We start from the raw sequence: 24,228 nt of genomic DNA, 5'->3' as shown, positions 1-24,228 counted from the left end.
GCTCCCTCCCCCCCCCGGCCCCGAGGAGCGCCCGGCGTCACGGGGAAGGTCGTGGCTTTATTTCATAAAATAACATAGAGCGGCCGAGGGGAGCCGGGAAGGCGGTGGGGCTGTGCCCCCCACCCCCTTTTCCCGCCCCGGCTGGGCGAGGCCGGGTGGTGCCGGTGACGGGGGGGGCACCGCTGTGATTCGGTGATGGGCCCCCACCTCCCCGCAACCCGCCCGACCCGGGAGCAAGTGCGCGGACCGCGGTTCCCAAACTAGCGAGGGGCTCCCCGCGGACCCTCCCCACCCCCCACCCCCCCGGCCCGGGGAGGGGCTGCAGAGGGCGGCCCGTGAGCCCGCGGGGAGGAGAACGGAGCTGTGGAGGTGGGGAGAGGGCCGGGTGCTGCCCCAGGCGGAGCAAAGCTGCGGCGAGCTGCCGCGGGCGCTCAGTTGGAAGAGAGCAGGGAGCTGTGGGAGGAGAGATCCATGCTGCTGGCGCTGAGGCCTCTGCTCTCTGCGCGGAGCCCTTGGGTGCCCTGAAAAACACGGTGCGTGTCAGCACGAGCCCCCACGGCCAGGGCCCCCCCAGCTCCTGCTCCGCCGCTCACCTCGAAGGAAGCATCGCTAGACTTGTGCAGGTAATTTAGCGAGGCAGCTCGCTTCATGCTACGAGAAAGCAGAGTAGAGTTGTTGGCTGACGCCCCATCCCACAGTGGCACCCAGGACCCAGGCCCTAATCCCTACCTGGTGTTCCTGGGCTCCAGGGGCCCATTGCCCTGCAGCTTCTTGACCAACATCTCGCTGCTCCGTCGGATCACGTCCCGGATTTTCCCCAGGGAGCTGCTGCGCTGGAGGGTACCACTGCCGTCCTGGAGACCGAGACACAAGCCAGGGGGCGAGGACTGAGCAGCACAGAGGAAGCTCTAGTGTGCTGTGCACCAAGCTGCGCCAGGCCACCGGCACCTCCAGCCCTGCTCCGTGTCCTACAGCTCAGCCAGTAGGAGGTCTGAGCAGGTGCTGGCAGGGACCCCCGTGCTTAGGGATACTTTTGGTTGGGCCAGGATGTGCTGCTGGGTCATTTGCCTCAAAGACTCCCTGTATGGAGACCAGGCCTAACTCCCCTCCTTCTTGCTCCACTGGTGCCATTTTCTCTCTCCATCCAGCGCTCATCCTGCTCCAGCTCACTGCTCTCACAGGTACACTCACGTCAGGCAGCACCACTCCGCACACCCACACACACTCAGCCCACCTTGAAAGCCCTCCCAAGACTCAAATTATCTCTGTAGTTGCCAAGCAGTGCAGGTAGCTCCACTCCACAGGGACATGCTCCACTCCACAGGGACATGCTCCCCTATCTGCTGTTAGGGACCTTACAGGGCACTCAGCCCTCGAAAGGCTCCAGCCCACCTGGATGAGCTCCACACCTATGAAGCACGTGCTTCCAGGCCACCTTGTGCCACAGTCACCGAGCTCTCCTGCTCAGCCAGGAACCTCCTTAAAGAGGGTTACATCGTTGCTGAGGAGGGGCTGTTCTGCTCGCATGATCTGTTAACAGCAGCCTTCCTTGCTGCCAGTCCTACTGGCCCCAAGGGCTGTCTCTCTGACACAAGGAGGGAAAGAAATAGAGGTAAGGCACCTACCAAAGCCCTTTGCTCCTTACAAGTGTGATACCCCTTTGTATAGTCTCCATGGAGCAGAATGCCCCCAGCCCAGGCCAGCAGCAGCCAGAGCCCCGGGAGCGTTTGTGTAGCTCTGCAGGCTCTGCCTTAAGGGCCTTCATGATCGCCCAGGTTCTGCTGTGGCACCGGGGAAAGGCTTTTACAAATCCCTGCTCTGGTGGCCCAATGCTGATCTGGCCCTGGATCCCCTCCAGTTGAACAGGATGTTTCCTACCAGCAAACCTTTCTCCTGATTCTGGTCCCCTCTGTTCTTGGATAAACCAACTGAACCGCTTTGCTTTCTCATTACCACAAAGAGCTTCCAAACTAGGAATTGTGTTGCTGCAAGGCACCCACACACCAGGAATGCAGAAAGCACCATCAGCATTAGCAAGACAAGCATTCAGCTCCTCCAGCAGGCAGCCCAGGCAGGTTTTGGAAGGGCTGGCAGTATGTGGCACTACCAAAGAAGGGGACGATGGGGGGGGAATAGCAAGAGAGCCCTGCCACCAATGGCCCTGCCCCAAACAAGCTCTGGGGTCAGGGCTAGTGCATGGAGCCACGCTTTCCCAGCTGCAGCAATGCAGGCTGACTGCAGCTCAATGCCAGAACCAAGTTCTGCTGCATGCCAAATTAAAAATAGCCTTCTTTCTCTCCCCACTCCCTCTTCTGCAGGTTATTTTTAACCCAGAACGTGGAAGGGGCTTGGTTTACCGCAGAGCACCCACCTCACTGCACCCACAAGGACGAGCACTCAAAGCACAAGCAGCACTGAGTCACTCTCCCCTTCATGCTCCTGCCCTGCCTGCTGCACAGAGGCAAAGGACTCAGGCAGGATTTCAGAGCATGCAAAGCTCAGCACCGGAGGACGCAGTGCGGGTATTTTTCTGGCTAACAAGAACAGCAGTTGAGGAAGAATCAACCTCAGATGCTCCATGTCAGCCCTACCATGTGACTGCAGAGCTATGGTTGGAAGCAACCCCAGTTTGAGGCTGAGTCCTTCTGCTCCAATGCTCAGCCCAGAAGAGATGTGCCCACACCACCCACGCAGCAGCACATGCCCCTGCACACACACACACACTGAGCACCCAAACCTGATCCAGCAGCATTTTGCCCCCACCACCCCAGGGCTGACCGACACTGGCCTACAAAGCATGGAAAGAAGCACAGGGCAGCGGTTCAGGTCTGTCTGCCTTTAATCAGAGGTACAGTTGTTACAGCACCGGGTACATGACAGGCAAAGCAGAGGCAGGTGGTGCTGAGGCCTGAATGAACCCTGCTCTGGGGACTCACCACGCTTCATCAGCATGAAGCAGCAGGAGGAAGGAGGGGCAGGGAAGGCACAGCCCTAGAGCCCTCAGATCTCCTTTCAGCAAGCACCAGCTCCCAGGAGAGCAGTATGCAAGTGCCCCAAGGCCTCTGCATCACCACAGGAAAGCCAGGCCCAGACAGACACAAGCACATTTACTATTACAGCCTACCAGATCACTAGCATGAGAGAAACTATCTAGTTAAATAAATAAGGGGGGGGGGGGGGGGGTTGGAAGGGGAGGAAGGGAATCCTGCGCTGGCCTCTGGGCTCCGTCCTGCTGCCTGCAGCCTCCCCTGACTCAACTCTTACAGGAGGCAGGATGAGGGTGTGCACCTTAGGGCATAAGGCTCAAGGCACTGGTGCTCTGGCCTTAGGAAACATCCCCTTCCCCAGCAGTGACTGACAGCATTCTGGTGGAGCCCTGTCAGAGGCACTGAGCCATCCCATAGAAGCCCAGGGCAGCACTGCCTCCCTGGCAGTACAAGTGACAATCTTGCCCTCTATATGAGGAAGGGCAGCAAGTAAGCCAGGTCTTCTGTTCAAGAACTCCTCCCTGAGCAATACGGCTCCTTCTTCCTTGGAAAGCCTTCGCCTCCTGCAGAAATCCCTCTTCAGCCAGCTCACCTCCCACTCACGCTTGGAACATCCCAATCCCCAGCTCTTCCTTTCCTCACACCCTTCTCTGCACCTCCTTTATCTCTCACCTGATTCTGCTTCAAACCAGCTGCTTCTCCATCTCGCCCACTTCTAACTGCTTGCAGAAGAGTTCTGCTCTCCTCCCACCCTTCTTCCCTCTGCCTCCAAGGAATAGCAGATGCTTCACCCTCACCTCTTCTTCTCTCAGGGGACACATCCAGGGTCCCTGGAACAACAGGCAGCCAATAGTGCCACTAAGCAAGAAATCCAGCTACAGTACCAGGTCAGGAGTTTGCAACCAAACACACTTGCCTTAGCACATCTCTGTTCCACACAAAGCCTTTGTCCCATAATTCTAGCTCAGATGTACAGCAGCTATGGGCCACCCTCTGTCCCCATGCCCTGCATGGATCCACATGCTGACCCTAAGCTGCTGAGCTCAGCAGGGAGGAGGAGAGCAAGATGGAGGCCGCCCTGTGCTGCAGGCAGAGCCCAACTCATTGGTGGCCAGCGCAGGTCCGCTATGGGGCACTAACATCAGCTATGCTTATGGGGAAAGAAAGTAACTGGGCACACAACAGTCCTGCCAAGGCCAGGCCTCTGTGCCCCTAACAGCCCTCCCATCTTCACACCTCCATCCTGGCCTCTGCAGAGATGGAGGGAACAAGCTATGAGGGTTCAGGATGCCTAGTGATGGTGGAGTCAGTATGCCTGAAGTGAAGACAATCCCTGCAGGCTGTGCAAGGGCAGGCTGGGAGGTGAGGGCACACAAGGGGATGGTGGCCCACCACCCTGACCAGGGGGAGCAGGCAGCTCCACGCAGATTCCTCCTGCTCTTGCTGGCCACGGGACTGGATCGAGGCCCCAGGCACTCCTCTGCAGGTGCTGTGGTGCCCTCACGTGCCAGGAGGGTTGGGGGACTGGCGTGGAGTTCTCGCCGAGGAAGGAGGGATGGTGTGGAGGAAAAAGTTGGAAGATACAACACAAACATCCAGCTGATTGATTGCGGTGGAGGGGAAAGAGGGAGTCTCGGGAGGCATTTAAGCCTAGTGCACAGAGAGGAGAAAGACACAGTTTACAAGCCCATGAGGTTGTAGGTAGTCCAGGGAGCTGGTGGGTCAGGTCCCCCAGGCTGCATGCAGCGACCATGGGCCACATTTAGATGGGGAGGGAAGCTGGTGAGGCTTAATCAGCAAGCTCATATTTTACCTGGGCTGCAAGTAGCTAGGCCAGGCCCTGGGGTGCTTCTAGAGCTGCCCTGGGCAGCAGGGCACAGTCCTTGGTGTTCTTGGGGCACCCAGCGCTCTGCCTGCAGCAGCTGACAGCTAAAGGGATGGCAACAATGAACCCGGGGCAGCACACCCAAGGTCTCCACAGCAGTGCAAGGAGCAACTGGCTGTGACAGACAGGAGAACAGGGAGCTGCCCCAGCCTTCTCCAGGGGGGAGCTGCAGCACAGCACTAGGTGCTGGCTGGGCAGAGGGAGCTAGCCATGTGTGAAAAACACCAAGCACCACATGACAGAAGCCATGTCCCTAGGGTGCTGGGCTAGCCCCCTCCCTACAGCTGACTGTGGGCAGCCCTGACAAGCCCTTTGGGAAAGGATCATAGGAGCAGGGGCTATTCCCCATCATCTGGATCAGGCTGCAGGAGAGGGTGACATTGTCTGCTTGCCTTAGGCTGATAGCTCAGAGCCCAGCAGGAAGGCCTGCACTGTGCTGCACCACACAAAGCAATCAGCCAATGCCAACTAACCATAGCCAGGAGGTGCTGCAGAGAGTCACCAACCAGGCCAGGGACTGGGGGGATCCTAATACAGTGATGCAGCCCTCCTCCCTCCACATCTGTCTACCCCCTCTACCAACAGGGAACCTGAGAGCCAGGACTGAGACCCTCTCACCCTTGAGACAGAGGTCAGCCTTGCAACTGGAGGAACTGCTGGGCCCCTTCAAAGCTCAGCTCCCCAGGCCCCCTCCAGCCACCTCCAGGGTACAATCCACAATCAAGAGAGCCAGGCTTCAGGTTTGGATGTTGAGGGGCTGTCATGGCAACAGGGAAGAAGAAGGAAGAAAGGGAACAGCTCATGCAGGTGAGGACGGCCACGTGGGGAAGGGTTAGTGACAGCAGATATGAGGAGGAGTGGAGGATTCATGCTCAGTGCAATGCTTATGTCAGGCTGCAATCAGCCCTAGGTGCCAGCTACGCTATACTCTCAGCCAGAGTCTGCAGGAGGAATGGTAAGCATTAACAGCTCCAGCAGCCCTCAAGCCAAGCACTCACCAACACCACGCTCACTTGTTGCCTCTTTTCCATCCTCCTCCTTGCAGAAACCACCTGCCCCAGACCTGGACCGCTACCTTCCTCCAAACTCAGTGCTAGTGACCACAGTGCCCTTCAGTCTCAGAGCAAGCACAGTAGGCTTGGGTCACCCTGTACGAGCCTCAGCTAACAGCAGCCTCTTTTGCCACCACCAGTCAGCCCAGCCAGGCATCCCAAGAAAATCTGCCTTTTCCAACCTCCGCTTGGCCACAGCCCATTGGAGGAGCATGAGACCACAAGGAGGCAGCGAAGGTGTTGGCTGCGGACTATTTCCCTACATTGCAGACAGTCACAGCCCCACCAAACACACACACACACACACACACCCAGACCCAGCATCACCTGTGATGCGCTGCAGGACAGGAAGGCAAGTTGCTCACAGAGGCCGCATGGGCCTGAGATGGGGCTGACACTCGGTCACAGCCTCGAGAGGAGAGCAGCAGGGAGAGGTGTTAATAAGGTCGCCAAGGCTAAGATTAAGGGCAGGCCAGGACCAGCTCATGCTGTGCACTGCCAGGACCTGGAAGCCCCCTGGAAGTGTGAACTGTCAGTTCAGGATGGCTGGCCTGTACATGACAAGCCAGGCCCAGACACACACCTTTGTGGGCTGGCTGGCTCATGCCAAGAAAGAGAAGAGAGTGTGCAGGGAACAAATGGAGGCAGACAAGGATGCCACGACAGGCCACGGGGGGAGAGCCCTGAGCCAGGCTGTCCCTTCCCTCCAGCAGCCAGCTGAGGCCATTCTTGATAGTGTCTTGTACTTACCCCGCTCCATTCCACGCCCATACTCACTTCCTCGCTACCGTCTGTGGCATTCTCGTACTTGACGCTGCCACCCAGGCTCCGACGTCTCTCTGTACCATCACCCTCCTTCAGGATCTCCACCACCTTCGTCTGGTTGATTGGGTCAATGCCCTGCAAGGAGAAAGGAATAAGGAAGCATCAGACTTTGCTCTTCGATGCTACTGATCTGCGTGGTCCCAGTGCAGGAGCCATTTCCTAGACAAATGAGTAGGAAGAACGCATCCCACCAAGTGCACACTCCTCTCAGCTGACAAAGCTCTGTAGCCTGTCCTAACATAGCTGCAGGATTTCTACACATGTGCATACACCCCGACAGATGCTCCATCTACATATGCACACACCAGTGCAATCGCACTTATGCAAACACGTATCCTTGCACAAATGCAACCCCAGCCACTGAGCTGTCCCAGTGTTATGGGAATACAAGCCACGGACAGGAGGCCGCAAGGCATAGCACAGGTCCCCAGCACACACACAGCTGTGTTACAGCATCCCCCCAGCCACCAGGGGAGGTCCCACCCGGGTTACCTGCCGCCGAGAGCGAACCGCACACTCCTCCAAAGTCTCGGCCGCCTCGAGCTTGCCCTGGCGCCGGTACAGCGCACCCAGGTTCCTCAGAGTGGTGTTCACAGTTGGACTATGGGAATAAGTGGCAGGTGAGTGGGAGCCCTGGGGGTACCTCATCCACCGCCTAGAGCTGCCCACAAACCTCTCTTACCTGCTAACCTTGCAGGCCTTGTACCAGCCACCGTACTCGGCATAGGGAGCACTGTCTCTGTGCTTGCTCTATTGGGTGAGAAGAAAGCTGTTAGCCTTGTGCCTAGTGCTGCTCCCTGGGCCCTGCTCTCACACTGAGCACCAGGTCAGGCCCAAGGCTGTACCCTCACTCCAGCCCAACCTCTGGAAATGCAATGTGCAAATGCTGCAACGAATTTCCAGCAGGTTTCTGGAGAGAAAGGCTGAAGCCCTATTTGCTGCAAACTGTTTGAGACACAAGACAATGTGATTTCCTCCTCCCAGAAAAGAGCGTGCTCCCATCTCCATGCTCCTTTTGTGGTACCAAAGGCAGGAAGGACAACAAAGCTCAAAAGTAGTGGTTGGAAGTACATGGCACTCCCAACACCAGCATACAAAGGGATACCACACCCCACAAAACCAATAGCTTCTGCACCCTAAAAGCTGGTCCTGCCCCTGCCAGGAACAGCAGCTCCACAGCTGCGCATTCCCTCTGACAATAGCCCCAGCCTTGAAGGGACCATTTTCCTTATTCAGCCCTACAGCACTTCTTGGATCTTTATCCCACATGCAAGCGCTCTCCCAGGCCACAGGCGCTCTTGGGTTTCTTGCATCAGAGCCTGGGTGAGCTCAGGGACAGGAGCACTTAGGGCTCAAAAGGTGATCAAAACCAATGGGAAGGCTGCTGAATGCCTGCTGGGGAAGAAAGAGCCCAGACTCAAGGGCTGTAGTTACCAGCACCTGGCTAGGAAGATATCAAATGTGCTATGGCACTGGGCCTGGGCAGCTGCTAACAGTCATCTCAGGGGCAGGAAAAGAAGTTCAGTTCTTGCCCAGGCTGCAAAATTAATTACATTTCCAGCTGCAGATCTGTCCCACAAGGCTGGGCTTCCAGGCCTGATCTACAGCCCTGGGAGAGAAGGGGACACAGACAGTAAAGTTTCAACAGGCCTGGTCTGGACAGCAGATTTAGAAAATGAATATTTCAGAAGGCATCCTGTTGTCATCCCTGCTGCAAAGCTCATCTTAACTGGAACATAGCTCCACGTGTCATAGTCTGCTCACGATCTTGCACTTCTCTAAAGACACCATCAAAAAGAAATGACTCAACTTCAGAGTGAGAAGGGGAGCCTGGGCCCTACCCCACCTGATTTCTCTTGCAGTGTAGTGCCACAGACAGGCTATTTTTTTGTAGTAGTAACCATTCACTCTGCTGCTTCATCTTCCTGGCAAAATGCAGACTGAACTCCCTTGCATTTATCAGCTGCAACAGAGAGCAGAGCTTCCCTGTCTGCTGGCCAAATCCAAGGCAAGAACAACCCCTTTTCACCCTCACTCAGAGGCCAGCTAAGACACTGAAGAGCTAGAAACCTCTCTGGAGCTCTTTTCCCATACAGTTTGGACCTCGTTGCTAAGCAAGGTGACAGAAGTAGTCTCCTCTCAAACCACTTCCCCCCCCAGGCAGCCTCAAGATGTGCTCTGGGTATTGGCAGCTCTTTGGAAAAGGGCACCAAAACCCTGCAGCACAACTCCATCTTCCATCAGCTGCTTGCCTTAGAGGTTTCACTAGAGCCAAAAGAGAGCACACAGCCATGGCTGAGGCACTGAATAACTCCCCACTCCAAGAAAAGCATCAGGTCCTCTGATGGGCCTCCATTCCTCAGTGCCCCAAGGAAGAATCATACTTCATTCCACAAACCACTCCTGTCCTTTATCACTGGCCACAACAGCTTTTCAGATTGCAGAAAGGAGAGCCTGGTTGTGATACAAGGGGATCAAAACCCCAGGACCTCCTTCCCCTAGTGGGCTCTTGCTGCTGTCAACAGGCTGCACCATGAGTTTAGACTCACCTTGCTCATCTCCTCTCTCTCCTCTGCATGCATCCAGATTGGCTTGTGTTCATCTGTGTGGGGAAGAATGAAAGACAGCTCCACTCAGCACTTTATCCTTGTTACTCCACTGCTTCCACTACTACCTGCTTTCCACACAGCCCAACACCGTGTCACCAAAACCAGCAGATCACAAAGCTTCCAGTTAGAGCCCCATGAAAGGCAACTAACACTGCAAGGGCAGAGCATAGGAAAGAGGTAACAAGTCCTCCCTCTACCTGTGCCAAAACTACAGGAGAAACTTCAGCTCATGCCTGAAAAATACTATGTTCTTCTTCCCCTTTAAACCACAACTGCTTGCCAACTTAGCAGGCTGAAAGCTAGAGCTCACTAAGACTCCTTCTGAGAGAAGTGCAACAGCTTAACAAACTAGAATGACCATGCCTCAAGGACTGCCCAAAAAATAAGGGCCTTGCAAGGTATCCCCCATACCTCCACCACAGGAGTTGGGGAAGAGCAAATTGTTCACCCTTGCCCCAGTAGCTTGAGTACAAACCATCCACAGAGCCAAACTCCTTCACGTGAGCACGGGTAAGGATCTCCTTGTACAACACCTCCGCATCTTTGTATTTGCCTTGCTTCAAGTAACAGGAGGCCTGCAACAGAGAAAACAGCTCCAATCCCACTGTGCAACACAAATTAACCCTCCCCACTATTCCCAGCTAACTCCCCATTTCCTCCAGAAACCAGGTAGTGTATCTACTGCTACACTACCCCTTGACACCACTGCCCACACAGCCTCTTCCCAGGGTCTCACCAGGTTGTTCTTGGTCTTGGCTACATTGGGATCATCCGGACCCAGGCAGCTCTCATAGATCTCCAGGGCCCTGCAGTAATAGTACTCCACCTCCTCATATTTGCCCTGGTTCTGGCACAGCAGGGCCAGATTGTTCAGTTGCTTGGCTACATCAGGATGGTCTTTGCCTAGGACCTGGATAAATAGAAGTCACAAAAAGACAATACTTAAACTGTAGTGAACACCAGGGGAACATTCAAGCAGCTCTAGCTCAAACCAGAGGGCCTGCTTTTGTCAGACAGGCGCAGCAGAGGTTTTAAAAGGAGAAATCCCAGCTGCCACCTCCCATCAGGCCTTTCTAAAAACTGCAAACACTGGAGAGATAAGAAAGGCGGTGGCACAATCAGCAGCTGAGGAAACTAGGTGGGCCCTGGACCTATCAAGTGCAGTAAGGTAGAGAGAGAAAACTTGAAGGCTGAGCTGGAAGGAAGGAGAGCATGAGAGACCAGTACCTTCTCACGGATCTCCAGGGCTCGCTTACAAAGTGGCTCTGCTTCTTTGTACTTCCCCCTCTTGCCATAGAGAACAGCCAGATTGTTCAAGGTTGCAGCCACCTGCATAGACATAAGCACCTCTGTGAAACAAAAGCTGAATTCAGTGGGAACAACCAAGGGGAGATGGCTCCCCTGGGAAGCAAGCAGGGGTAACTGTCCCACTTCTCTCACCCCTGCAGTACAGATGCTTCTGGAGAGGTCCAGGGGCAATAAGCTACCTTACCTACATAGGAGAATCCAGGAGATGCCATCTCCTGATTGACCATACTGAACACGACAGCAGAAAATATGATATAGCAACACAACGTTCCATAATACCATGTAAACAGCACCCCGCCCATCACAGGGCACACTGCTATCCCTGGCAGCCCAGCACCAAGCACACAGAGGGCAGACAAGTCACAAGAGAAGGTGGCACTGTACTAACCCCAGTGGCACAGCCAAAATAAGAGAGAAGGGAGATACTCACTGCTGGGTGATCTTTACCCAGGGTCTTCTCACGGATGGAGAGAGCATCATTCAAGAGGTGTGCTGCCTCCTTGTATTTATTCTGATCCCTGCAGTGCAAAGTCAACTAGTTACCTGGGGTTTGGACACCACAGCCTGTGGCAAGCAGAACTATGAGTAACACTCCTCCCTCCACAAAGATCAGCCTCCAGCACAGCCCTTTCCTTTCTCCCTTCCTCAGCTTAGGTTTATCAGCGAGTTTGGTAGTTCCACATGCAGTTCCACATACCTCATCTAAACCAAAACTTTGACAGACAGGCTGCTGGAAGCAAGGAGAGCTCCTTGTCATCAGAACATGTTGACGTAGTAAACTAAAGAGGAAGACGGCCCTTCCAGCCCAGTCCTGCCCTCCCCATCCTCACCTGTACACTAGTGCCAGAATGTTGAGCATGGTGGCCACGTCAGGGTGATCATGGCCTGATGTCTTCTCCAGGTCCTCCAGTGCCTGCTTGCAGAGTGGCACAGCCACCTCGTAGCGTCCTTGTGAAGCATACTGGATGACAAGGTTGTGCAGGGTGCGCAAGCGTGCAGGAATCTCGTAACCTCCTTGCTGGGCAGCTGCCACTGCACTGCTATGCTGGTGGGGCACTGCAGGCATAGAATACACAGGGCACAGTTGGCACAGTAGGTTTCAACAGATACAGTAAGTAAGCGTGACAAGCACTCACATCCAGGACCATGTTCCTCCTCCTCATTTGGAAACAGATCATCCAGGGAGTCCTTGGTGGAGTCACCTTCCTTCTCCTCCTAAGAGAATAGGAATCAATGCTGTTCACTCTAAGACAACAGGAGCTTGGGCAGCCCACCAATAACAGCAGCTTCCTTGTCATCCCTGCCAGCACCTTCCTCCCACTCAGCAAAACCAAGTTTCCCCTATCATATTCCATGTTCTGTCAATGATCCTGCCCCAGGCAGGCTTCCTCTAGTTACAAGCACTGATGTGCACTGTAGCTGGGAAGGGGTAACATCCAGTATGAAGCTGTTTCACTCAGACAATCCTTCTGGTCTGACCCCCCCCACCAAAAACAGCTGCTGCTTGACGGAACAAGGCCATACCGAAGGTGAGACATCCTCATCATACTTCTTCAGCTGGTTCATGAACTCAAGGTGCTTCTTTTCCTCCTCCAGCTGAGCCACAGTTTGTTCACTGCGCTGCAGCTTCTGCTGGGTGTTGGCAAGCTCGTCACGCAGCCACTGGTTCTCCTGGCACAGTCTCCGTACCTGAGCACGCAACTTCTGCTTCTCTGACTCCACCGCATTCAGATGGTTGGACAGTGCCATCATCACCTTGTCAAGAACCCCAGCCATAGTCAGTATCGATGACAACCATTTATCTCCCTCGTGTGCATGCTTAGGGACCACCCTCAGCCCAGTGCTACCCCTACAGCTTACAGGTCTGGCTCCCCCCGTCACTCCCAGGTACCACATAGGATGGAACTTGCCAATCTCACCTGAGCTTCTCCAAGTCCCAGTTCAATCATCTCCACTGACTTGCGGAGCAGGTTGGATTTCTCATGCACAAGGTTGGCTTCTTCATCCTTCTTCAGACACTTGATGGTCTCCAGCAAGCTGTGCAGGATGGAGTTGTGTTCATTCTTGAGAGCCTCCAGCCCCTGCATCACCAGTTTGGTGTTGGAAATTATCTCCTCTTGGCTTAGTTTGTCCAGTTTCTCCTCCCTTGGGTACACCATGGTGGACATAGTCCTGGTCCTGCAGCCCTACAGAGAGAGAGAGCACCAAAACTTGAGGACCTCAGTGTTGTTTCAAAGGGCTATAACCAGACACAAGCATCACAGCCTCCTTCAGGAGGCAACTGGCTGCCCACACAGGGGTAAGCCCTTTCACTTTGCCTTCCCTGTCTCAGCAAGCAGCTTGCAGGATATGCATCTTCCCTCCCATGGCACCAAGCACTGGCAGCCAGTGTGGGTGACCCATACGGACAGGAGACAAAAAGACTCAAATCAGAGCTGACCTCCAACACCCCTACAGTTCCAGCAGCAAGGAAAGCTGATTTAGTTTCCATTTAGGAGCAGAGATTTGTAGTTGGCAGCTGGGACTGCAAATGGGTACACCTCCTACCCACAAATCACTGATGCAAGGAGACAGTCACAGCTCAACACCTCTTCTGACTGTGGAAAAAAGGGAATAGAAAGGAGAGGGATGCCAGCTCAAGGCTTTCTGCTTCCTCAATGGCATGTCTCCTGGAAGATCATCTCTCAGGCATGGAGGCACCAGTAGCTTTACCTGGCCAACAAAAATCCCCTGACAAGAAGCATACGCTCTGAACATCTCAGGTCAGACATAGAATGGTCCTAGCAGCAGTAAGGGAAGCAATACCACCAGCATTAACTGAATCCCATCTCTGTGGGAAAGCTTACATGCAGGGATCACTAGACTTCCACCACTGTAGCCCTTGGGTAGGTGTCAGCTTGAACCAGTAACGGCTTCTCCAGCCTTCTTCACCCTGCTGCCAGCTCAAAGACACTTCAACGTGGCACAACTCTCCTTCTCTCCCCCATTCTTCCCAGATGGGTAACAGAAAAGTACTGCCCTTCCACAAGGGCATCAAGTGTCTTTGTCTCTCTGCAAAATTTGAGCTCTTTGTTCATCGGCAGCCAGGTGCCTAGATTTATGGAGTGAGCAGAAACGCTGCCCCAGGCAGAGCAAGGAGAGCAGCACTTCTCTCCTTGGCAGGGCTCCTCTCCTCCCCAGCTGCACACTCTGCCCAGGGGGCTCAGTACAATCCCACAGCTCAGCTATTAAGTGTCTCTGCCCTGAGCAATAGAGGGGTCCTCACCGCTCCTCCAGAAGTTCCTCAAGCTGTACTATAGGCTGAACTCTCTTCTCAGTGCCTATCTGGCTCCTATCCCAGTGATGCATATCCCTGCAGGAGTGCAAACTCTCAACTCATAGTCACAATGCTGACTTGATGTTCAGTTCATTATTCAGCATCACCACCAACCCTGTGCTGTATCTCACCATATCCCTCCCTCTGAGGATCTGCCATGCTCCACGTGCAGTTACCCTGTGCATTCTGCATCTCATATTGAGCAGTCTCATCTGGAACACATTTCCCAGTCTGCTTTTGAGAAGACCTAATGGTAAGAATGGCACGAATCATCTCCAAGATACAGGGCACAGACTACTGCAAATAACTCTGTTTAGAACTGACCACCACCTAAATCCTGACTTCCAAATTGCTCAGCTGCCCACTCCTGGATAACCCCATGTAGTCCAAAATTCACCCAGTTATGTTCTTCCCCACTTTTTCCTAAGACATCTGGTGGAGTGATGGAGTGATTCATCTGTCCCTGTGTACTGGGTCAGCCATGAAATGCTGACAGTTCCCAGGGAAGCATTCCTGCACCCCGTTAGGGAGAGTCTGAGCTTCTGCCACCATCCTATGGAGTACAATACATTGGTGTTGGGGAGAGGAACATGTTATGGGCCAGGACAGAAAGTCAGCACAGCTTGCACCTTGCTAGATAACACTGAGACAAGACCCAGATCCATAAGAAATCAGCCTCATTAATTCCACTGTGCACAAAACTGCCTATCAGGTGAGAAACTGCTGAGTTGTGTGTTAAAACACCAACGCCTCTATCCCAGTAACATCCCATTTCTTCAGCCCTTCCAGACAAAAAAAGTTAGTGTTCCACAGTCTCCAGGACCACCAGACTTATCTTACCCCAGAACTACACAGCTGGGAGGCATACCACTGACAGTTCCTCTTCTGTCATTGACTGCCAACACCTCTGCAGACCCTGATGTTCTCCTCAAAGCTGACATCCCAGAAGCACAGCTCTGCTAGGTACACCACACTCAGCTCCATCCTCCTGCTTCAGGGTGCCTGGAGGTGTAAGATCCAAGGGGCTGCATGCTACCAAATACCAACAAGAAAGAGCTGCACAGAAGTCACTTAAATAACGCTACCTTCTGTGCAGGAAAGAAAACCCACAAACACTGGTGGAAGATGATTTATTACCCCCCTGAAGCATGGATTCTTCCCTACAGAGCCATATTTCTCACTCTCCAGAGGGCTGGTGGGGCTGCACAGTACGTGTAGCCCTCAGAAGGGAAACACGCTCTATGGCAACCGACGCCAAGGTCGGGCAGGCTGAGGCTGCTGTATAAGCACTCTCCCTACTCCCACACAGTCAGTAAAGAGCATGCAGTGTCCTCTATGCAGGATGCAAACGCACTCAGAGGCTCCCACAGAGAGCAGCGGATACACCAGCATCCGCCTTTGGGAGGAGTAGTTCCAGACTGGACTAGGAGAAAGCAAGCTTTTCCAGCAAGTTCCTGGGGAGCTGGAGCACCCAGCCTCTGCTGCCTTCCCCACAGCTCAGGCCTCCACCAGCACGTTTCCGCTCTACTTGGCATGTCTTCCCTACTTAAGGGGAGCTACTAGGACTGGCCTCCCCTCCCTGCCGCTGCTCCCATTTGGAGGGGTGATGCAGGAAGGCAGGGAAGGAACATGCGTGCACTGAGCTGCAGCAACCAGCTGGGAATCCACCAGCTGTCACATCCTCCTAGGCACAAACCTTCTTCCTGCCAGGGAAGCACTAAGCATCAGCAGTTTCACCAGCCCACTGCCTCCAAAAAGCACTCCCACACGTGAGAGCTTAAAGAGGAAAGAGCTGGAAACTTCCCTGCTTGTACCTCAAACCCACAACAGCTGCCACAAGGATGCCAGATCCAGACTAAACAGGTCCAAGCAAATCTGAAAGGTTACATCACGATGCCCAGTGCCAGGAGACCACAGAGAGCAACAGAACTGGGACCAGGGAGATCACAGGTCCAGTGCAACAGAAATAGACTTCAGGTGGGCACTAACTCTGCACATGCCTCAACAGATTCGTTTCCCCTCGCTGACTCTCTGCATGCTCCTAGACCAAGTGTGTATAAGAGGCAGGGTACTGTCACAGCTTGCACAAGTGACGCTGTCAGGACAATAATTGCAGCTTACTTCAAGCTGCAGATGGCCTGCCAGGGCTTTCTGCAGACAAGAGAGCACAGATTTCAGCAGCAAACTCTTCTGTAAGAGAGAGTGATCCACAAATACAGTAATTGCAGGAAAATGACTGGGTTCTGGGAAACAGCTTCCTGAGGAAAAGAATAAGACTGATTCATAGCAAGAACAAGCGAGTGAGTTTTGGAGATAAATATCCATGGCAGCATTTTAGAAATCAAAACAGATGGCTGAAGTCTTATTTTGACAATAATTATCCCAGTCCTGTGCTGTGGGATGCACTTTTGCTGCCTACTGCAGCAGGTAGGGCTGACCTGCCTGACAGGAGTGGAAGGTTCTGTTTTGTTTGGGTATTTTTTTTTTGTCCTCTGCCAGCTCATTGCTGTTAAAAGACCAACAAAATGCTTTCAGGATGGGGTGATATCCAAGAAGCTACAGCAGATTCCCCACTCCTAAAGGATACCACGCGAAAACCTGGACCTCACACCTTGGACACAAAAAAATGAAAGAAAAGCAGTGAAAAAGCAAACGGAGTGCCAAGGCTTAACTACCACAGAGGTGGTGTCACAAGCTTACTCCATATTTTGATACAGACCATAAGAGATGAGAACCATAGAGCCACCAAGGCTTTCCCTACACAGCCAGGGCACGCTGATGCTGCCAGGAAACTTGCACCCTTCCACAGCACTGCCAGGAGAGCCACTGTGCTCAGGGTCACCACCCCAGGACCCCCACAGCACTGCCCTGCAGAAGGGCTGAGCTGCACAGACAGCAATCAGCACTTGTAGGCCTGCTGCACTACAGAGCACACAAAAAACACAGCACCCAAGGACTTTACAACTATAAGCAGCTGCACACACACGTGTTAAGGCTTTAGGAACAAAGACAAGGGAAGGATGTTTTGCAAGTGGAGAGACAGATGGGTGCGCAATCAGCTTCAGGGCAGCATTAAGAGCTCCTACAAGCTGTGAAAAACAGCCAGAAATTAGAGGACAAATAGCCAGAAATTAGGCAACAAATGCTGAAGACTCATGCCTGCTGAGGTTCACACAGAGCAGGAACAGTGTTCTGTGATGATTGTCACCAGTGCCAGCAATGTCTGGCACATTTCTTGCTCCCTCAGAGCCACTAAGAACATACTAACAGATCAGTCAGGGGTCAGCAACAACCCAGCACATGTCTGAGCTGCAATCCTAAAGCCAGGAGATGCTGCTCCAGCTCTGATGAGCATGAGGCTCTGCCTTCAAAGTCGACCCCCCAACCTCAGCCTGGACACTTCCCACACCACAGTCTCCGAAGTTAAACTGACCACAGATGACCTCATGTGCACTGAACAGAATGCTGTGTTGCAACTTCCTCCCTAATTAAAGAGTCTGTGATGGGTGTTGCTTGAATGTTGTTTGAAAGGGATGTTTTGATGTCACTGGATCCATCTCCCCACTCTGATTCAGAATCTCAAGGCTGTGTGCAGTCAAGAACTGTCTATCTCCCAAGATGGAGATCCTATACTCCCTTCAGACCCCCTAGCATACTGCTTGACTATTCAAGGAGGAAAAAAATAAGTCAATTCTAATCTGAATTCCCATCTGATAAACTCCTCACTGCATTTCCCTTTCCTAAGCTCCACTCCAGGACAAAGGGATCAGGCACCCTGGCACCAGACACTGACCCTGGGCCCAAGGAAAGGGAACACAGCACATGCATCCTTTCACCAGGCCATAAGAGGACAGAGCTTCTCTGTCACGCAACAAGACAGGCAGCGCAGTTCCCATCCAACAACATAGCTGGAAATGCAGAAAGAGCTCTCACCTCTATATTCTCCCACAGCCCAGAAGACTCTTCAGCATCCACATACCCTCTTGCAGGGTTTTAAAGCCAGTCCCCAAGCACAGAAATGCTTCATCCAACCAGTTTCCCCAGGCTTTACAGTCATTTGTAACTCAGCACAAGTTGACTGTGCTGCTGGAAAGGGCCCAGCCCTCCCTACGCCCTGGACAGGGATCAGGGCCAGAATTGCTTCTTTCAGCAGCAGCTGACACATGCCAGCTCCAGCAGGGTGTGAAGCACCAGGAGCTCTTCTAGATGCCAGAAGGCCCCTGTTGGGAAAGTCTGTACTAACCAGCAGGCTGCAGGAGCCCCATGGGTTTTTAACTAGAGCTTGGGAATTAAACTTACAGTTCATGTGGAAAAGCTCTCCCATAAAAAAAAAAATAGAGACTCCCTTCATGCTCTTTCCCCTCAGCACTAAACATTCCTCTCTGACACAGAACAGGCTGCCCAGAGCCACATCCAGCCTTGCCTCGATTGCCTCCAGGGATAGGGCATCCACCTGGGCAACCTACTCCAGTGCATCACTGCCCTCTGAGTGAAAAGCTTCCTCCTAACATCTAACCTAAATCTCTCCTGTCTCAGTTTAAAACCATTCCCCTCTGTCCTGTCACTATCAGTAATCCATGTAAACCCAAGTAACCCACGCTTACTTCTTCTCCACTTCAGCAATCACAGAACACAGGCATTGGAGGCAACAAAGGTAAAACCAAAATAAATAAATGGGCCTGTGCACTAGCAGAAAGCCAATCTGTGCCTTCCAGCTGCTCATGCTGGTCATTAGCCCAGCTGGGCTGGAAAACTCACACCTTTCAGTGAGCCACCAGAACCAGAGGAACGGCAGCAATAATAACCTCAATAACCTCTACCAGCAAAATTGTGCTAGCATCTCCAGACCAGCTGCTAAGACTTTGTTTTTAAACTCTTGCTCACCAAATCCACTCCGCATCTGCTATGCCACAGACTACAGAGGAACACCATTAAAACCTGTTTCCGGGCCAGCGGAGATGAGAGCTAAGCAGCTGGAACAAAGCCAGGACACACATCTCTCCCTAGCTTCAAAATCTGATTGGGAGTCTTGCTGTACAGAGCGAGAGCCATTACCTTGCCCTGACAGCATGAAGTGGTATTAAAGCAGGCAGAATAATTCCCAGGAGTCGATGCCTCCACAGGCAGCTGTCTAATCGGAGGGCTACACACTGGATGTGCCTCAGGAACACAGGGACAGCCCAGCAGGCAGTCAGGAGCTGCTGAGTACCCTGAAAGGCATCACAGTGCCCACACCCGCTCCACTGCATACCTGGGTCACCTGCAGAGACCAGCTGACTACAGACTACTCCCAAAAACAAATGGGTCTCAAACCATAACAAGGCAGCCAAATCCACAGAATCAAAGCTTTACCTGCATAATAAACAAAGGATTCTGCTTACCTCTGGCTCCCCAGACCAGCTGGGGCTACGCAGCTCTTCCCTAACAAATCAATCCTTTATCCAGCTACTCTGACAAGGTCAAAGTCTTGAAACACACCCCTCGTGGCCCCGAGACCCATTTGAGTCTTCAGTGTTAATGCTGTTTTCCCCACCTGGACATTCCTCTGAAACAGCTGAGGAGAATGTGCTTCCTCCTCCTTCTGCCAACTGCAGCAAAGCTCAGCCATGTTTATTTACTCTGCGTCTGGGCAGGCTGGATCTTTGACCCAAACGCACCGAACACCGCCCTTCTCCTCACGGAGTGTTTTTTTCCACCTCTCTACCCAGGATAAGGAGGCACAGGGCACAGTGCTCAAGGGCACCAGAGAAGACCCTAGCACAGAGCAGCTGAAGCAAAGCCGCAGGAGAGCACCAGATGCCAGCCAGGCAGGGGACAGAGGGAGCCTCTGCTGCTGCCTCTCGTCATTGTGCACATTTCTCCCGGCTGCCTGAGCAGAGCACTCTGCCGCAACACCATCCCCCAGCCTCCCCCAGGCACCTCCTAGCCGTATCTATTCCCTCTCAGAGGTTTAACCAGGAACTGCCCCCTTGCCCAGGGTTCTGTTCTATTTGGGAATGGCTTTGTAGCCCTTTAATCGTGGGGGGGAAGGTTTGGGCGGAAACAAGGCTCGGAAAGTTTGTGAGCCCTTGCAGTGTGCTCGGGAGCTGCCTCCGTCATCATTTCTCCGGCTTTGTCTGGCAGCAGGAGGCACGCCCGCTGCATATCCTTGGGACAAGCAGAGCAGAGAAATCCCTTCATCCCTCTCCAGCGCTACCACGGAGCAATTCTGCGCCTACCTGCCTATCTGTAAGCTTCCCGGGAGAAAAGTTCCCGACACCTCTCCCCGAAATCGCAGCTCAAAGCGGTCCTTTGTTACAGGACAACTAGGCACCCTGCCCTTCTCAGTCACCAGATGGGAATCTTCCACCCACCCCAGGCCGCAGAAGAGAAGTACCTGGATGCCTGCAGCGGCTTGTCCGGTGCCGGCACTCCCGGATGCCCCAGAACTGTGGAGAAGCAGCACAGGCGATGCGCGGCTCCAGCGATGAGAGCCGCGCTGCCCTCGGTTCCAGCAGCAACGCAGGCACCAGGCGCTCAGCAGCCAACCACACTGCGGCAGGGGGAGGGGAGGAGATGCAGACGGGCTCCAGAGGCACTATGCTGGGCGCTCTGCTGGCAGCGCAGAGAGCCCCGCACGCACCAAGAGATGGGATCCGCGGGATCTGAGCCACCAAACCACTCTTGAGCGCCCATCGAGGTACAGCGGGCTCCAATCCGCACTCACACCCCCAGCGCTTCCAGCTACACCTTGCACTCACAGCTGGAGCTCCCGCACTGCCCGGCGTCGCTCTCCTACCGCTGCACCCATCCCGACCTCTAAAACGGAGCCGCAGGGAACTCCGTGACCGCGCAATTTCCGCGCCCGCAGAAGGAGAAGGACGACGTGTCGGGGAGCCCGGCCGTGCCGCGCAGCGGTCACCGTCGCCCGTGGGAGCACGCAGCCCCCACGCGTTCCCGGAGCATCCACCCCAGCTCCGGCAGGACCCGCTCCCACCGCCCGCCCGCCCCGTGCCGAGGCGCGGTGCCGCTCTCTCTTCCCGCAAACGCCTATTATTCACCGCCCGCTCAGAGCCGCTCCTGGCGATGAGGGCACGGCCTAATTATAGAGCGCCGGGCCCCGCCGCCTCCCAGCCCGGCCCGGCCGCAACCCTCCCGCAGGCCCGGCGGTCAAGCCCGCTGGCGGCCTCACCTCCGCCACGCCCACCCGCTCCGCCGGAACCGGCCCGCAGCTCCTGCACCACCGCCCTCGGTTCTCCCCGGCTCACCCGGCCGGGCCGCCGGACAGCGTCACGCAGAGCCCTCCTCCCACCCCCACGAACGGCGGCGGGGGCGACCGAGCGCCGCCCCGCAGTGCTGCCCCACGACCCGACCCCACGACCTACCTGCTCAGCGCAGCGCGGCGCGGGCCGGTGCGGCGCTGCGGCTGCGGGACGCGGGAGGGGCGGGACCCGAACGCAGAGCCGCCCCCGCCGCTCTTCCCTCCCCCTCTTCCCGGGAGCACGGCCCCTTTAAGCGCAACATGGCCGCCGCCGGGCGCCCCGGCCGCGCCCCCTGGTGCATGCGCAGTGCGGGGCGCGCAAGATGGCGGCGGCGGCGGCGCTGTGCAAGGCCTTCGGGGCGCTCGCGCTGTCCGCCCCTCGCGCGGCCGCCGCACGGATCCCGGTGGTGCCGCCGCCGCCGTTTCTTCCCGGCGGGGCCGTGGCGGCCGCGTGGAGAGGGCTGTGCGGCTCCACGCCGCGCTGCACCACGGACCCCATGTGGAAGTGCCGCGTCAAGTACACGGTGCGGCCCGTGGGCATGAAGAAGACGGGCGGCCGCGATCACACAGGTGGGCGGAAGAGGACCGGGGGTGGGCGGGAGGGACGGCCCGGGGGGCCCCGCTGGAGCCGCTGTCCCGGCCCGCAGGGCGCATCCGAGTGCGGGGCATCGGCGGGGGACACAAGCGGCGGTACCGCATGATCGACTTCCAGCGCCTGCGGTACGAAGAGGGCACCGAGAAGGTCATCGCCGTCCGATACGATCCTTGCAGGTGAGCGCTGGGCCGGGCGTGCTTCGTCTGGAGCACTGTGCGATGGGAGCGGCTGGAGGGAACCAGGCTGTTCAGTCTGGAGGAGGATCAGGGTAGACCTCATCGCTCTCTGCAGCGACCAGAAAGGAGGCTGTGTGAGGTGGAGCCAGCCTCTGCTCCCAGGGAACAGCCATAAGATGAGAGGAGATGGCCTCACTTTGTGCCAAGGGAGGTTCGGGTTGGGTGTTAGGAGCAATTCCTTCCCCAGAAGAGCAGTGACGCAGTGGCACAACTGCCCAGGGAGTGCTGGGGTCACTATCCCTGGAGGTGCTGCAGAGCTGTGGGGATGTGGCACTGAAGGACGTGCTCAGTGGGCACATGGGATGTTGGACTGAATGATGTCTTTTCCAGAGTTAATGATTCTGTGATTATGTGTTGGCAGATAGACTCTGTGACCTGAGTGATTTTTTCCGACCTTACTGAGGCTATGATTCCCTGCTCAGGTCAGCTGACATTGCCCTGGTAGCTGGTGGCAGTCGGAAGCGCTGGATCATTGCCACAGAGAACATGCAGGCTGGGGACCTGATCAAGAACTCATCACACATCGGAAGGATGGCAGGTGCATCCCCAGCCACGTGCCAGCCCTGCCTGCAGCTCGTTGGTTGCCTCCAGCTCACAGCTTTGCCTTGCAGTGTTAGCCAACGAAGGGGATGCCTACCCACTGGGGGCCCTGCCTGTGGGCACGCTGATCTGCAACTTGGAGAGCCACCCTGGGAAAGGAGCACAGTACATCCGGGCTGCCGGTGCGTCACACAGTGGGTTGCTGTCTTCTCCCTGCATTGGGGTGCAACACAGCCCTCTGGAGGGGTGGAACAGTGCTTCCTGATGATGCCCTGAGGCTCCTTCCAAAGAAAGGGGTGGCAGTGGCTTTAGGGCTTTGTCCCACTGCTCAGCCCAGCTGCCTCCTCTTACCCACTGCAGGGACTTGCGGCGTGCTTCTGAGGAAGGTGAACGGGACAGCCATTGTGCAGCTGCCCTCCAAGAGACACATGCAGGTGGGGAAGCCGTGCCATCCCCATCCTGATAACCCAGCTGCCAGCGGGGTGGCTCACTGCTCTTTTCCATCCCCCAGGTGCTGGAGACCTGCGTGGCTACAGTGGGCCGCGTGTCCAATGTCGACCACAACAAGCGTGTGATCGGAAAGGCCGGCCGCAACCGCTGGCTAGGCAAGCGCCCGCACACAGGCTTGTGGCATCGCAAGGGCGGCTGGGCTGGCCGCAAGATCAAGCCACTGCCACCCATGAAGAGCTACGTCAACTTGCCCCGCATCACGGCGCAGCAATGAGGCCAGGGCCAATAAAGCATTCTGCTCACCAGTGCTGTTGTGTTACCACTGCCCTTCCTGAGTGGGAGAGATGGGCCACAGGCCGCTCTGGCTGGATCCTGGGGCTGGCAGAAGTCAAAATATCCAGTCAAAATCTCTTTTTTAGTTTGAAAATATTTCCCCTTGTCTATCACACAAACCCTGCTAAAGAGTGCATCTTATACCCCCAGTCAGGTACCACTGACAGGCTGCTCTCAGGTCTCCCGGAGCCTTCCCTTCTCCATGCTGTACAGCCCAGCTCTCCCAGCCTGTCCTTGCAGGGAGGTGCTCCATCCCTGAGGTCGTTTCTGTGTCTCTCTGGATGAGCTCCAACAGCTCCACATCTCTCTGCACTGAGCACCGCCCATCTGGACACAGTGCTCCAGGTGAGGTCTCACAGCACAGAGCAGAGGAGCAGATCCCTTCCCTTGCCCTGCTGGCCACGCTTTGGGTGTAGCCCAGGATGCAGCTGGCTCTCTGAGCTGTGAGGGCACAGTGCTGGCTCCTGTCCAGCTGCCATCCAGCAGTACCCCACATCCTTTCTGGCAGGGCTGTGCTCCATCTTTACATCCCAGTAGTGACCCCTGAGGGACTCCAGTTGGCACTAATCTCCATGTGGAGATTGAGCCATTGACCACCACTCTGTGTATGATTTTGCAACCAGTTCTTCATCCATTGAGCAATCCGCCCACCAAATCCATATCCGTCCAGTTTGAAGACTTTTATGGGGGACCACATCAGCAGCCTTAAGGACGTCCATCCGAATGGCCTCGGTGCCTCTTAACATCGTCCACTGGTGCAGTTACACCACCACAAAAGGCCTCCGGGTCGGTCAGGCAGGATCTGCCCTCAGCGAATCACCGGGACAGTTTGCTCGGGACGTGCTCCCAGCC

The 24,228-nt window shown here is 55.2% G+C and overlaps 2 protein-coding genes across 7 annotated transcripts; one reads left to right on the top strand and one right to left on the bottom strand.

The window, feature by feature from the left end:
* Positions 1 to 245: 245 nt before the first annotated feature.
* On the bottom strand, positions 246 to 21,409 carry KLC4 (kinesin light chain 4). Of its 6 annotated transcripts, none has more exons than XM_065739519.1 (16): positions 21,347 to 21,409; positions 12,586 to 12,852; positions 12,191 to 12,421; positions 11,803 to 11,881; positions 11,497 to 11,722; positions 11,097 to 11,184; positions 10,586 to 10,687; positions 10,095 to 10,268; positions 9,834 to 9,933; positions 9,299 to 9,351; positions 7,432 to 7,499; positions 7,242 to 7,350; positions 6,675 to 6,824; positions 730 to 854; positions 594 to 651; positions 246 to 521 (listed from the first exon to the last, which is right to left on the bottom strand). In XM_065739519.1, exons 2-16 carry the CDS (start codon positions 12,832 to 12,834, stop codon positions 432 to 434), a joined length of 1,902 nt encoding a protein of 633 aa, XP_065595591.1. In that variant the 5' UTR covers positions 12,835 to 12,852; positions 21,347 to 21,409; the 3' UTR covers positions 246 to 431. The 6 variants fall into 6 exon arrangements, with proteins under 6 accessions (XP_065595591.1, XP_065595593.1, XP_065595597.1 ...); XM_065739521.1 differs by lacking the exon at positions 21,347 to 21,409 and adding an exon at positions 21,154 to 21,172; XM_065739525.1 differs by lacking the exon at positions 21,347 to 21,409 and adding an exon at positions 20,359 to 20,510.
* A 129-nt stretch (positions 21,410 to 21,538) lies between these two features.
* On the top strand, positions 21,539 to 23,348 carry MRPL2 (mitochondrial ribosomal protein L2). The gene is made up of 6 exons (XM_065739516.1): positions 21,539 to 21,792; positions 21,870 to 21,993; positions 22,476 to 22,591; positions 22,665 to 22,775; positions 22,954 to 23,027; positions 23,105 to 23,348. Exons 1-6 carry the CDS (start codon positions 21,546 to 21,548, stop codon positions 23,315 to 23,317), a joined length of 885 nt encoding a protein of 294 aa, XP_065595588.1. The 5' UTR covers positions 21,539 to 21,545; the 3' UTR covers positions 23,318 to 23,348.
* The last annotated feature ends 880 nt before the right edge of the window (positions 23,349 to 24,228 follow it).

The sequence above is a fragment of the Cyrtonyx montezumae genome, unplaced genomic scaffold (assembly GCF_038088225.1).
Source record: "Cyrtonyx montezumae isolate F1298 unplaced genomic scaffold, pur_monq_1.0 scaffold_24, whole genome shotgun sequence".
Classification (NCBI taxonomy): domain Eukaryota; kingdom Metazoa; phylum Chordata; class Aves; order Galliformes; family Odontophoridae; genus Cyrtonyx; species Cyrtonyx montezumae.
The sequence above is the reverse complement of the archived record's forward strand: the minus strand, read 5'-3'. Positions and strand labels throughout refer to the sequence as shown.

Coding starts and splice junctions, on each gene's coding strand:
- KLC4 (XM_065739519.1), bottom strand. CDS start 12,834: ATGTCCACCATGGTGTACCCAAGGGAGGAGAAACTGGACAAACTAAGC. Junction 11,882..12,190: donor ATGAGGATGTCTCACCTTCG/GTATGGCCTTGT, acceptor CTATTCTCTTAG/GAGGAGAAGGAAGGTGACTC. Junction 7,351..7,431: donor AAGGCCTGCAAGGTTAGCAG/GTAAGAGAGGTT, acceptor TTATTCCCATAG/TCCAACTGTGAACACCACTC.
- MRPL2 (XM_065739516.1), top strand. CDS start 21,546: ATGGCGGCGGCGGCGGCGCTGTGCAAGGCCTTCGGGGCGCTCGCGCTG. Junction 22,592..22,664: donor ACACATCGGAAGGATGGCAG/GTGCATCCCCAG, acceptor TTTGCCTTGCAG/TGTTAGCCAACGAAGGGGAT. Junction 23,028..23,104: donor CCTCCAAGAGACACATGCAG/GTGGGGAAGCCG, acceptor TCCATCCCCCAG/GTGCTGGAGACCTGCGTGGC.